Source organism: Primulina huaijiensis, chromosome 6 (assembly GCF_012295235.1).
Source record: "Primulina huaijiensis isolate GDHJ02 chromosome 6, ASM1229523v2, whole genome shotgun sequence".
NCBI classification, from domain to species: Eukaryota; Viridiplantae; Streptophyta; class Magnoliopsida; order Lamiales; family Gesneriaceae; genus Primulina; species Primulina huaijiensis.
This window is the reverse complement of record NC_133311.1, coordinates 10,364,004-10,377,174: the sequence shown is the minus strand read 5'-3', so window position 1 is coordinate 10,377,174 and position 13,171 is coordinate 10,364,004. Positions and strand designations below refer to the sequence as shown.

General features: G+C 36.4%; 1 protein-coding gene across 5 annotated transcripts; it reads right to left on the bottom strand.

Annotated features, from left to right (window-relative positions):
- On the bottom strand, positions 1-10,195 carry LOC140979368 (uncharacterized). Of its 5 annotated transcripts, none has more exons than XM_073444731.1 (6): positions 10,105-10,192; positions 7,508-9,873; positions 7,374-7,419; positions 7,162-7,271; positions 6,892-6,964; positions 1-412 (listed from the first exon to the last, which is right to left on the bottom strand). In XM_073444731.1, the coding sequence occupies exons 2-5, from the start codon at positions 9,806-9,808 to the stop codon at positions 6,917-6,919; spliced, it is 2,505 nt and encodes an 834-aa protein (XP_073300832.1). In that variant the 5' UTR covers positions 9,809-9,873; positions 10,105-10,192; the 3' UTR covers positions 1-412; positions 6,892-6,916. The 5 variants fall into 5 exon arrangements, 4 of the variants coding, with proteins under 4 accessions (XP_073300832.1, XP_073300831.1, XP_073300833.1 ...); XR_012175725.1 differs by lacking the exon at positions 1-412 and adding exons at positions 1,894-5,439; positions 5,872-6,318 and having other exon boundaries at positions 7,508-10,195; XM_073444730.1 differs by having other exon boundaries at positions 7,508-10,195.
- Between the last annotated feature and the right edge of the window lie 2,976 nt (positions 10,196-13,171).

The following is a 13,171-nucleotide window of genomic DNA, read 5'->3' as shown; positions in this document are numbered from 1 at the left end:
TGCAACAAAATCTACTTATTTATAAATAAAATTGGTAGCAACAAGGACAATTTACACCGGCAACATTCCCATCGCCGTCCCAACCAACAAAACTTGAACATAACCAAAACGTTCAAATGACGGCAAAAATAAGAATAAAAGTTTCCAGACATCTACCTAATTATGAACCATGCAAATAGAATGAAGCTTTCCAGTCATCAACCTAAATAGCTAACTGAGACACCAGGTTCAGCACACGGCATGTAGCACAGCCGAAGATCTTCAAAGCTTCAACAACAGCAAGTTTCGGTCCAGACAAATTGTCCCAGAGATGTCCCTTGATGTTATAAAATGAGTCCCAAGACTTGCTTTCTGCAAACCATGTTTAGGTAAACACAGACGATGAATTGAGTGAAAATTCAGCAAACAAGTCCTGCGGATAAATAATAAACCATTCAATTACAGGTTGTAAATCATCTAGAATTAGTCGTGCATTTGGAGAAACAACGAGTAAATATATCACATGCTGACACGTTAAGATGAAATATCGCAAGAATTTTTACAGTGTCAACAACTCATTGCTAATAAAAATAAGCAAATATAGATCAGAGAAGTAATCACTGCCATAACTGCTCCAGGCCACAACGTTCATACACAATCTTAAGGCCAAATAGTTTATCTTTTGTTTGTTTCATTTCACTCCACACAGAGACTCGAGCCCAGAACTAAGTTTGGAAACCAACAGCTCCACCTTGGTTGACCACATTTCACGGTCTAACAACAAGAAAGGAGCTCTGCTCAGGTGAGATGAATAAACTTACTGATAGTCTACAAAAGGTAACTTTTAATGATAATACAAAAAGAGGATAGTGTTATAACTTCACTGTTCAACTTATCTCAACAAGACAGTAAACACCGTAATTCTGGGCCTCTGGCAGTATCAGCATTTAATGCAGCTGCGGTTTTTTATTTGGAAATAAAAAAGTACTAGATTCAGGCAGCCCTTGTGCCTGGAGCAAGGAGTAGGAACATGCCAAGTCAACCATATAAAGCATGCATCTTCACAGTGAAGACTGGAGTTTTTGATATTGACAGCACCCCACACCTTTTACAGATGACTTTTTGGGGCCAAATATACAAATTTTGGAATAATCCGGTTCTCTTGGAGCACAGTCTTCAATACGGAATCCACCAAATCAGGAATTATATATTTACTGCAAATTCTAATTCTTTCTGCCTCCAGTTATATCCATAATTGAATATAACATTCACCAACAGCAAGGCGATATGCCACTTGTTCAATACCTCTTCTAACCTTTCAAACAGGTAACTGCTTAGCATAAATTTGGAAGCATTATGATGAGCCTCTAGATTTACCTTGACTGGAAAGATGAATGTGATTCCCTGTGCCTAGACCTTGGGTGCTCGTATTTTTCCCTTTTAATAATCATGAACGATCATGTAAACGAAAAGAATAAGGAATATGCAGGGGGTCTGAGACCGACACCTAAGAGAAAGTATTTTAATGTCCAAAACAAGGAGGGATGAATGAACTAACCAGCTGGAGGTAATAATATTATATAACAAACAATGATAGAAAATCAAGATTATCACTATAGTGAACCAAAATTAGCACCAGACTGCTTTAATCAAGCACATAGTTGTCAAAAGAGTATGACACATGCACTTAAGCCCAAACCGCAGCAAAGCGCACTCCGAGGCGCTCCGCTTCCATGAAACACGCGCTTCTGCCATGCATTCAGTCGTGCTTAAGTGCATTTCGAAGACGGAAAATCATTTTTTAATTAAATTTCTAACAGAGACAGAAAATAACCTGTTGAAACCCTAACATCGCTAGTTTGCCTCAATCATCCAGTTGCAGGCACCTTGCCTCTGCCCCGATTATTTATTTAAAAAAAAAAAGCAGTTTGATATTTATTCTTGCCACATTTTAAAAGAATTCTTTTATTTTCATTTTTGAGAATATTTTAATTTTTCCACTTTATTTCCGTAAAGCACGCACTTCATTTTGCGCTTAAAGCCCGGAGACACTTGAGTGCTTTTAATTACTATGCTTCAGCAGTCAACCATCCAATTTTGAGCTTTTAGACATAGTTACTAACTTATTTAGATAAATATACACCATAAGCAATCAATCAAACCAATTGCCTTGGATCCATTATTTTACTATCTACCTCAATATTTACCTTAGAAGTACCGCCAACATAAATGTTACTATGACGATATCATTCCCGAATGAAGAGTGACACCTAGCTTCAATTAATTATTTGAGTCAATAATAAATCTTAGTTTATCATTTAGAAGCACACTTCATGTACATCTTCATCACCTTGTTTATAAATCATTTTTTTAACTACAAATTTATGAAATCAAGTAACAACGAGAGGATAACAAAGAACTCGAGCAGCTTCAGGATGGTAATTAGCTTTCACCATGAGTTCGAACAAAGATTTGAAGATTTTAGATCAATTGTCTCTCCATATATTAAGCATGACGCTCCAATTACACATTCAAATGCCACAATTATTTGATCTGTACAACACAAACAATCAAGGCAACAAACCATATGTTATCACTGAGCCAAGTTATGCTTTTACTATCAAGGAGAAAATCAGGCCACCATAGTCAAGTTAAAAAACGCAGCTACAGATGACGCAGTATCTTCATATTCTGAGCATGGTTCTCTCAAGTGATATCCTGAGTTGAGAGATTGTAAAGTAATTGCAAAGCCAAGACAATGGCTACAACTTTCATATAGAGCATTTTTCGAGGTCCTTTAGTGCGCAGCATCACAAATGGAACTGCACACACTAGGGTGAAGTATTTTACATTGAAAATTCAAATTTTAATCCTATTTCCTAAAATAGTGTAATGCCCAAACATAGAGAGAGAGAGAGAGAGAGAGAGAGATGGATGTGGGCCTGTGGGTTGGGCAGGGTGTGGGTTATGAACCCACATGAGCGTGGGCTGCCGATATAGTCTTTTTAAAAGCAGAAATGTGGGATCCAAGTTTCATTCAACCTTTTCTCCCTCCTCCCGGTCACAAACCCACTCAATCACATTTCACCCCCTTCTCTCTAAACTTTAAGGCTCAAAACATTCTATGAATGTCCAACTCCGGATTCAAGATAAAGGCTTCGAGGACTACGTTTAGGCGTAAGCATTTTTCAGTTTCTTCGAGTTTAATTTTTAGGATTTCGACCGTTGGGCTAGTTTAAGCTACGAGAATATATTTGGGGTTGATATATCAGATTTATCAAAAAGCTAATTACACACATTGTAAGTAGGCAAGTGAGTTTATGCAGCTGCATAAACATGCCATGTCCAAAAAATGTAATATTTCAATTTTAACAAAATGGGAAATTGGTGAAGTAAGTGATGAGTTCCATTTCATATTTATAATAAGTTCGGACTTGAATTGTGATTTATGACTGTTACATTTTTCGAATACAAGTAGGTATCTTCCCAAAGGATTTTCTGGGTCTTCCGACTATTATTGAGGTATGCATAAGTTATAAGATTATAACTAGGCCTTATGCACTTGCCTATATTAGTTCGCTGGTAATATGAATTTCTATATTGAGCGTCAGGTCGTTGTCTGCTGATTATGAATGCAAGTCTAGACTCTAGATGTGTCTGATATGGGTGTGTTTTTATATTATTAATTATGTTGCTCAAACTTGCTGGAGTATTATCTACGACTATGGTGTATCTAGGCCAACCTATTGAATTGGAGCAGTGACTTGACTATACCAGGGTCCTCCAGCTGTTCAGCCGGTAGACATGTCTCACTGGTGGCGGTCGGTTGACTTGAGCTCACAAGAATGAATGTTTTCCTTCCTTCCCTGGTGGGGGGTTCACCACATTGGTGAACCTCAAACGGACATATCATTCACTGTATTTGTTTCGACCATCCGGGAGTACTATATCAATGTGCATCTCATGAGCATTGATGATTTATGGATTTCTATGAGATTCTGCATTTACATGATTTCAAATACACTGAATACTCGTTCACCCCTCAGTGGGGATTTGTTTATTGTTGTGGGTTCATAGGTTAACTAAAGGATTTGATGATGGGTGAACCTTCGGGAGATGGGAAGGAGAACGATGTGATCTAGGTAGTTGTGCGAGGAGCGATTTGTTGTTTGGAATTGTATAACCTAAATTTTGCACCTACCTAGAGGATGTCTCCAGTATATCACTTTTATTTCCACAGCTCGTGTGTGTGCGTACTTTTGTGTGGTTGATTTATTTTATTTAAACTAAAATACTCACCTAGTTTAGCACAAAATAGGATTAGATAAATTAAATGAAATTTTTTAATCGACCACATATGTGATTTACTTGTTAATTATTAGTGAGATTCCCGGGCGTTACAAATAGAGAGATGTTAATTTTTTTGTTTAAAAAATGGAGATTTCTTGAGTTAAAAGAACACAACCACCAAGTCATGCAAGGTGAAAGATGATCTGGTTGCGCATTAATACTTTTCATCTGTCTTCAGAAGCGTACCAAGGTAGGAAGAAGATGAAAAATATTCTAGTTATCATCTTTCATCTGCCTTTGGAAGCTTTAATAATGATGATTAAGTTTTCCAATATCATCATAGGAAATTGATATAACTGAAATTGATATTATATGGTTTTGGGAGTTATCACTTAATTAACTGTGTTTATACTTTCGTTCACCTTTCTTGATTCAGCCTCGGCATTTTATATCATCCACCCACCACCTTTCATATTGATTCTCTAAGAGGTAGCAAAGACCTCATACACCGAGCCATATCAGCTCTCCTGAATTAATGAGTAACCATTTGAGAGAAACATCAAGGAAGTATTTTCATTGGCTTCTTCGTGTGTTCTTTAAAAGGTAATGGGTTGCTAAACAATTATTCTAAACAGACATTATTACACCCACAAATTTCACCATAAATAAATTTAAACATAAAAGGAAAAAAATACCTCCAAAAATATATATTATTTGAAATATAAAGGAATACAAAAGAAAGACCAAATCTTCAATAATCGAGATTATGCCCGCAAGAGAGAACCCTCGACAAGAGAGTGATTTCTCTTGCTCCTAGCTCAAGCTAGAAAACCCTAACAAAATAACATGCTAACTAATTCCAATTTCTAACAAGCACCCCAATTTATTCTTCCTGTTCTCCCCTAAACTAAAGTGTAAACATTCTTCTAACACATGCTCATGTGTATGTCCAATATAGATTTGTCTAAAATATGTAGGGTACAATTTATTTGAGCCACACCAGCATCATATTGAATAATGATGCCGAACTCCAGCCTAATATCAAACTGCTTACATTTATTTGAAAGAGAAATATTATATTTAAGAAGAACAAACATTAAAAATTGAATTAACTCATAAATTGATGTTGACAACTGACTTTATACTATTTTGGAAGGGGATTATTATCTTCTATTACTATTAAGCCTCACACCCCTAGTATTTAGAAAGAACAAACATTTAGGATTGAATTAATTCACTATAAATGAATAACATGGTGAGATCAATCACATAATGCCTCGTATACTTTCAATTAATATCTTAACTATTTCAAGATATTATTAATTTTTCATCAATGTTGTCATCGTTAATTAAGGAACAAATCCCAAGACCCCTCACCACAAAGCGTATGACGAAGCTCGTGCTTTTCACATGTAAGGTGCTGTTAGGGGAAAAATTAAGTATAGAAAACAATTCTTAATCAAATTAAAACTACAGTTGACTCAAAAATCACATAAACTAAAATCAAATATACATCGATTATTGAGCATCGCCGTTCAATAGAAGCTACAAAAAATTTCAATCATAAAAACAGTCAGCGCTGAAAATTTCAGCTAATATAACCAAACAGTCTGCAAAAAGTGTAATAACATAGGAACCTAATTATTTTTAGTCAATGTAACAATAAAGATCTAGATCTAACTAAAGATTTAAAAAAATGAAATTAAAAGGAAAAAAGGGCAAAAATAACCTTAAAATGCCTAAGAAAATTCAATATGAAACCTGCCACTGTCCACTACCATAATTGGAGGATTGGTTTAAGTTGAGTTGTTGTAGAACTTCTTCAAACTCTAACTACGCAACACCTTAATTTTTATGAAGAAAAAAAAATCATAGGACACATGCATGCTGCACCTCGGCCATGCCCTGCTCATCAGCAGGGGCGTGTGCCTTTTGATGTCAATGCACCTGGGGGTGTTTTCAAGAGCATTGATTTTTTATTTCCGTGTCTTTGGAAACTCTGATTGTAGTTCATTTATTTTGTTTCATCATTATTTGGTCAATTAATTTCTGCAATCAGTGGAAAACATGTAATTATTCTAGCAGTAGATTCAGACACTTCCGAAGTATTAACAACAGTCAAGAACATGCATATCGAGTATAATTGGAAATGAATTTAATTTGAAATAATGATAAAAATACTAGCATATTCGGACAGAATGGCAAAGCCTATCTGATACTACAAATTCAAAGTGAATCTTCTTTGGATCATGCAAGAAAAGCATGACTACTTTGAGCAATTACAGACAATTTTTAACTAGTTGAAGCATGTCTCCAGAAATTTGACGCAAACAAACAAGTTTACAAATACCTAATAAATTCCACATGTACAACATCCATTGTGAACACAAGATTCACAAAGTTTCTAAAATTGTCTGCATAACAAAGTGGTATCATTGAAAGTCCTATATACATTTCTATATCAATATGATAATACAAATGAAACTACTTTAAATACCAAAAATTATAATGGATCCCAAAATCTGGTTGGACGTGGTAAGGCGAGAAGGAAGTTTAGGCTCTAATCCATGAGAATCTAATCACAAAAAGACAAATCGAATCAATAGTTAACCATTCCTGTACCTTAATATCATTCTGGTCCAAGTGATTATCCTGCATCCGATTCATTCGCTGAGAATTGGCCGCTGTCAGAATCTGTAGGTTAAATATACAGAAATGAACATACATCAGTCATTTTAATGAAGAAATATAAAGATCATGACAGGTGACAACATAAGAATTACATCTAGGCCTGACCTAGAAAGACTAATTACGAATGCAAAATATCAAACTATCATAAAAGAATAAAAATCAAATAAGGTGAAGTTGGAAGGACGAGGATAAACATTTATCACCGGAAGATGCTCCAGAATCGCTGCTGGAACTTCCTGAACTACTAGACCTACTTACATCATTCCCCTGCTTTCCACCTTCAACAGCATGTGTCTCCTGCTTATCAATGACTTCAGAAAAAGCAGAAAACAGACCTCAGATTTCCCAAAATACAATTCATAATCCATAAAAAGCGTCAACAGGAAACTGAAAATACAAGAGTAAACTAACACCTGTTCCACTTTCAACCTGGACCTCCTGTACTGTTGGGGTGGTGGTCTGAAACAGTTTGCAAGGAAAATTTCAACTAATAGAAATGCATTATTTAAGCATTGGGCTATATTTCAAATCATTCACCAATTCTTACCATCAGTGAAACAGACTGATTAGATACTGTTCTAGCTTGAAGAGCAAGTTCAGCTTTTCTTTTATTCTTGCTCAAGCCCTTTTTGTAATTACTCACAAATCGATCAAGCTCCCACAGTGTTTCTGGATCGACACTATCAATATCCACCTCAATCTCATCATCATGCTGAGAAAGTGCAGTATTATTCGTCTTGATGATTTGAAGAATGGCATCAAGCTTATCAGAAGCCAAGCTCTGAAGGTTAGTGCTAAGTCTTTGCTTCTCCTCGTAAGTCATGTCCCTTTTATTCAGATCCTTAGCTTTAGGTTTCTTAGGAACGGGCATCCTGCCAACATGCGAACGTTCAATTTTTGAATCAATAGTCATAGGGGCAGCAGGTGTGAAGGCATGAACAGAGGCTGGTGCTAAATAAGGCTGAGGAAACTTTCTCGAAGTGGGAGTAGGCAACCCTGCGTCCTGGTACACATGATATTTCAAATAGGGATTATACTTTGTCTCCATAACAGCCCACTTCTCCTCAAAGATACCAGACAATTCTTCCGCCATAACGTGAACATCCTGACCCTTTGGGTTATAAGTCATAGCATTGCGAAACACAAGTCTCACATCCTCTGCAAACTCTCTAGGAGATTTGTACCAGTTTTGGGATAATCTATTTTTAATTGTACCCAAGTCCATTGGATGCTTAATGATAACATGATAATCATGCAGCCCTAGGGCCTTGGCATCCACTGACTCGTTAAATACCCAACCATGCTTATGCTTCATCAACCTCTGAAGTATACCGCTACAGCTCTTAAACACTTTATCCCTGTTCTTGTCAAACCCAAAGGCGAAACCAGGTGCCTGTTCTGATCGACCACCATGCTTCCTCCCATGATTGGTCTTCAATTTCTTGTTACTTTCAGGAGGCAGTCTTTCCTTCCCTAGCAGGAACTCTGAATTTCTGTAATACTGATTCGCCTTTGGAGTTCTCTTCTCCTTGTCAATAATTTCACCAGCATCATGGGTGTTCTCCATTACAGCAACACTGAGCTGCTTGCAATATGACTTTGGTTCTAGAGTTCGTGCAGTACCCACATCGGAACTAAGTCTAGTTAACTTCACGGATGCAGTTTCTTGGAACCCCATCACACTCACCTCTGAATTAATTCTCACCAATGCCCTCCTCTCCACTGCATCATTCGGCACATTCACTGGTTGAGGACGATAACATCCACCAATTTCACAGCCCTCAACACCAGAGTCTATATCATTGAAATTATTATTGCTAACCTGGGTATTTGATGAAGCAAGTTCCTGCACTTTGACTTCAAGCTGATTAACTAACCTTCTAATCTGATCAAGCTCATGCTCTAACTTGCTCCTAAGCTCCTTAATATCATCTTTCTGTGTTGCTTTCGATAACCTAAACAAAACCCTATCATCTATCCTAGTTATCACCAGCGCCTGCACCAGTTCATTTGCGTTTGAAGGCCGATTCCTAGAGGGAGCTGGCGGTGGCACTGACATTGAATTTTCATCATTTAGCAGCTTAATCTGACCGTAATTAGGCAGATCGTTTTCACATGATAATGGAGATGATTCCCTCAAATTCTGTCGCTCATTCTCACTTGTCTGCAGTTTATCATTCTTCTCACTATGAAACGAGGCAGTTTCCTTTGGGCTCTGGGCTTCAGCATCATTTAGCAATGGAGACGATCTTCTCTGATTCTGCTGCCCCAAACTTTGACAGCAACTGCCTCGCCCCACCACATTCTGATTCGAACACTCATTCTCAGACACTGATGGCCTCTGCGCATAATTCTTTGCTTGTCCTGACAGCTGCTGAGACTTGAAGGAATCCACATCTCTGTCTGCCAATGTTTGTGAATGAGTCTCTTCAATCAGGGACTGCACTTGAAGCCTTTCCCGAGAGGAATCAATACCCTTGGTCACTGATGCTTCCACACTTTCTTGCAGAATAATGTCACCTACATACCTGGGGGATGTGGCTGGAATGCCATTAGTGGGCTTCGGAGTCAACGCAACCGCATAATGGATAAGTTGCTCGGTGGAGGCATCTGTGGCGATAATGGAAGAGAAAGCCTCAGTGGATGCAGCGGTGGTCGAGGTATTCTCAGTGCTGGTAGACAAGGCTGTGGAGGTTCCAGTTCCGGTGTTTGCTGTATCTATGTCGATGCTAGTTTTTGGGACTTTCTCGCGGATCCTTCGTGTATAAACTTTACTGTTTTCAGTCCATAAAACCGTACTCGGTTTCAAATAATCATAATTGAAATCCCCAGTGGTGCCAGAAGCCATACATGTAACACCAACTACTATTGATCACAAAACCCTAACTTTTCCACATCAAACCTCAAACAACCCTACGACAACAAAATCAAAACCAATCCCGATTCAAAAGAAAAAAATGAAACCTTGAGCTCGGAAACTACCCATAGTCCTAGCCATTCGACATAAAAATGCAGATTCAAGGCTCGTAAATAAAAAAAATCAGACGTCAGAACTAAGAAAAACGGAAGATTCAAGCATTTGACAAATTAAGATTACACTCAAACATACACGTACAACAGAGCAAAAAACAATCATGTCCCAACCTTTAAGGTTTGAAGGTAGACAGGGATCACGTTGGATTTGCCGAGAAAGGAATCTAAAGGAATTTGAAAACGTTGACCTCTAATCATATCCCCACCGACCCACTCGTTACTTAATATTGTAATGTAATGTAATATTTCACTGACTTTTGGATACACTAGGTTAAAAATTAATATTTTAATATAGAATATTGAATATTGAATGTCGAATATTTGAATGTTAAAAATTACATAAAATTAGTTGTTGAATATTGAAATTTGTGTGTGATGATGAAGGTAATGATGTAATTTATTTTTTGATTATTTGTAAAAATTTTCTATAAATAGATATCTCATTTGTGAACAAAATTACAATTGAGTTGAGAGAAAAATATTATATAAAGTGTGTAGTGTGAAAATTTTGAGAATCTGAGATTTTTACTTTTTACCGTAAATTTTTACTTTTTCACAACACGTTATCAGCACGAAGCTCTAAAAGTCCTCCATATTTTTCCAAGCTCCAAAACAGAAGAAAAAGGTAACAAAAGTAATAATATTTATTTATTGTTTATTTATTTATTGTGTAAATATTTAATATATAATATAATGATATTATAAATAATAAAAATAAATTTTTCAAAAAACTTGTTATAAATCCTAGGAGGATGTTAAGACGACATCCCACACTCTCGGTAAGGGATACGACAAGTATAAAAGTCTATAAGGTTTTTAAACAAAATATCTTATGACACCTCATTATAATATTGTGATATGATATACATAATTATTTAAAACATTACTAATATTATATACACCATATTATTACCATAAAATTATACAAATACATACATTTATTTTCTTGTACACCAACGGTCATAAACGGTAACAAAACGGCTAGTTTTTGCCCTATAAATATGATCTCACAAACACATTCAATCATTCCAACTTTCACTTCGTCTCTAAAATTATTCTTCATCAAATTTTTGAAGAAAAAAGAAGATGGCTTTCACAAAGTTATTTTTAATTATTTTGGTTATCATACTCACGAGTCTTGTATTTATCGGAGAATATCCTCCTCGTGTGTTTTCTTTATTTTTACGAATGCTTGTACTTGTTGTTTATCCATTACTGTGTATTGCAATATTCATTAACTAATAAAATGCATCATAATTCTTTTTAGTACCACCATGGCTAACTTGGCAAAGCTCGAATTCATTGCACTCGACATTACGGGGAAAAATTATATGCCATGGACTCTCGATGTAGAAATGCATATTGAGTCATTGGGTCTAAGCGAGACTATTAAAGAAAATGGTATATCTTCATCACAAGAAAAAGCAAAACTATAATATTTCTGCACCGACATCTTGATGAATGTTTGAAATGTGAATATCTCATCTAAAAAGATCCCATGGCTCTGTGGACAGGATTAAAAGAAAGATTTGAACATATAAGGGAAGTTTAGAACCCGTAACGTAGACTACGTATAAGCCATGCATAATTTCTAGTATTTAAATTAAAATGATTTTATTGCATGAGTATTTAAATTCTTTTCCTTAAATTTATTTATTTTACGTAGTAGTTTAATTGTCACCTTTTCAGTTAAATAAGTGAGGCCGGATTGGAGATGGAGTATTGAGATAAGTTAATAACGACTTATTTAAGAAGTGGTAATCTAGCATGTTAGTAAATATAATTTAAAAAGTTGGCATGCATGCAAGTTATTGAACTTCCTTGGCATTTTAATTAAAATTTTAAAATGCATTAAATGCATGTTTATTTCATTAAATTGTGTTTAATTATTTTTATGCATAATTCATGCATGGTAGGATTTAATTCATGAAATTTTCCTAAGTTCATGCATTAGGGTTTCTAGGTGCATTTTGCGATCGAACGAGGAACGGAGACCGGAGAATTTTCAGAAAAATTATTTTATTTCACGATTTATTTTTTTAAATTAAAATAAGGTGTTTTTAATCGTATTTTTCAAAAATGAGTATTCTTGGGTATTTTTACCCGCAAGATTTTTATATTTTTACGGTACGCAAATTCTATCGAATCGGATGACTTTTTAAAGGTTCGGCTAATATTTTCAAAAACTTTCTAACACAAAATATTTTTCAGGAGTGTGTTGAGATTTAATGGACCTATTTTTAAGTTTATTGGACTTAAACTCTTTTAATTCCTTTTAATTTAAAATGAGGACCCATTAACCTAATTGTTAATTATTTAAATAATACTAATTAAACCTAAACTCATCTTAACCTAACCCTAATCACTTCCTCTTAGCCGACATCTCCTTCAGCTGCATTTTCCTCTCGGTTTTCTCAATAGCAGCTCATAACAAACCATCGGCCACTCCATTCTTTGCATTAGAAGCTCTCCCGGTGTCGCCCTCCTCTTGTGTGGTTCATCAATCATCAAGGCACGCTTTGTAACGTTCCTTTTTGCATCATTTACGCTATATTACTGATGTGTATGTGTTTACAGAGGCTAAGGGTCATATCATAATGGAATCTTTGGAGTGAAACCGATCGGTGCTGCTGTAGGAGGCGAGATCGAGGGAGTATGGCTTAGTTCGGTTGTTAGAGGCTGTGGTTGGGCTGGGGATGGAACGGTTGGTGTGAGGGCTGAACCGAGGCCAAGACCAGACCTTGGTGGGTCTGAGTCGTGGTCCTGGAAGGGGCCACCACCGCTAGGACCATCGATGAGTCGTCCGCATGCTTTGTGGATTGGAAGGTCGAGTAGTGTTCTTGGAGGAGAGGTTCGAATGTTTCATACGTAAGAATCGTACAGCAATATTCCACTTAGATTTGGCTTAGATTTGGCTTAGTTTAGGAGGTCCTTTATGGTCATAAGAAGGAGATTTAATGGATGGACAGATGGTAGAATTAGAGGGGACCGAATGGTTTATGAAATGGGGGCCATGTGTTGTAAGGTGAGATAAAAAAAGGGGGCCGAGAGGCAGAGGACCGTCTGGGAAAAATTTAGCCGTGGGTTTAGAGGATTGGTTACAAGGTTTTAGTAGCTTTAAGTGTTGGTAGGATATTATAAAAAGTTGGAAAAAAATTAGGTTAAATTTCGAGTCGAT

What these genes read in the sequence shown, in the direction of transcription:
- LOC140979368 (XM_073444730.1), bottom strand. Translation starts at nt 9,808, where the DNA reads ATGGCTTCTGGCACCACTGGGGATTTCAATTATGATTATTTGAAACCG. An exon ending in CCAGGTTGAAAGTGGAACAG is followed by an intron (nt 7,272 to 7,373) that starts GTGTTAGTTTAC and finishes CTTTTTCTGAAG; the next exon opens with TCATTGATAAGCAGGAGACA. An exon ending in ATTCTGGAGCATCTTCCGGT is followed by an intron (nt 6,965 to 7,161) that starts GATAAATGTTTA and finishes ATTTAACCTACA; the next exon opens with GATTCTGACAGCGGCCAATT.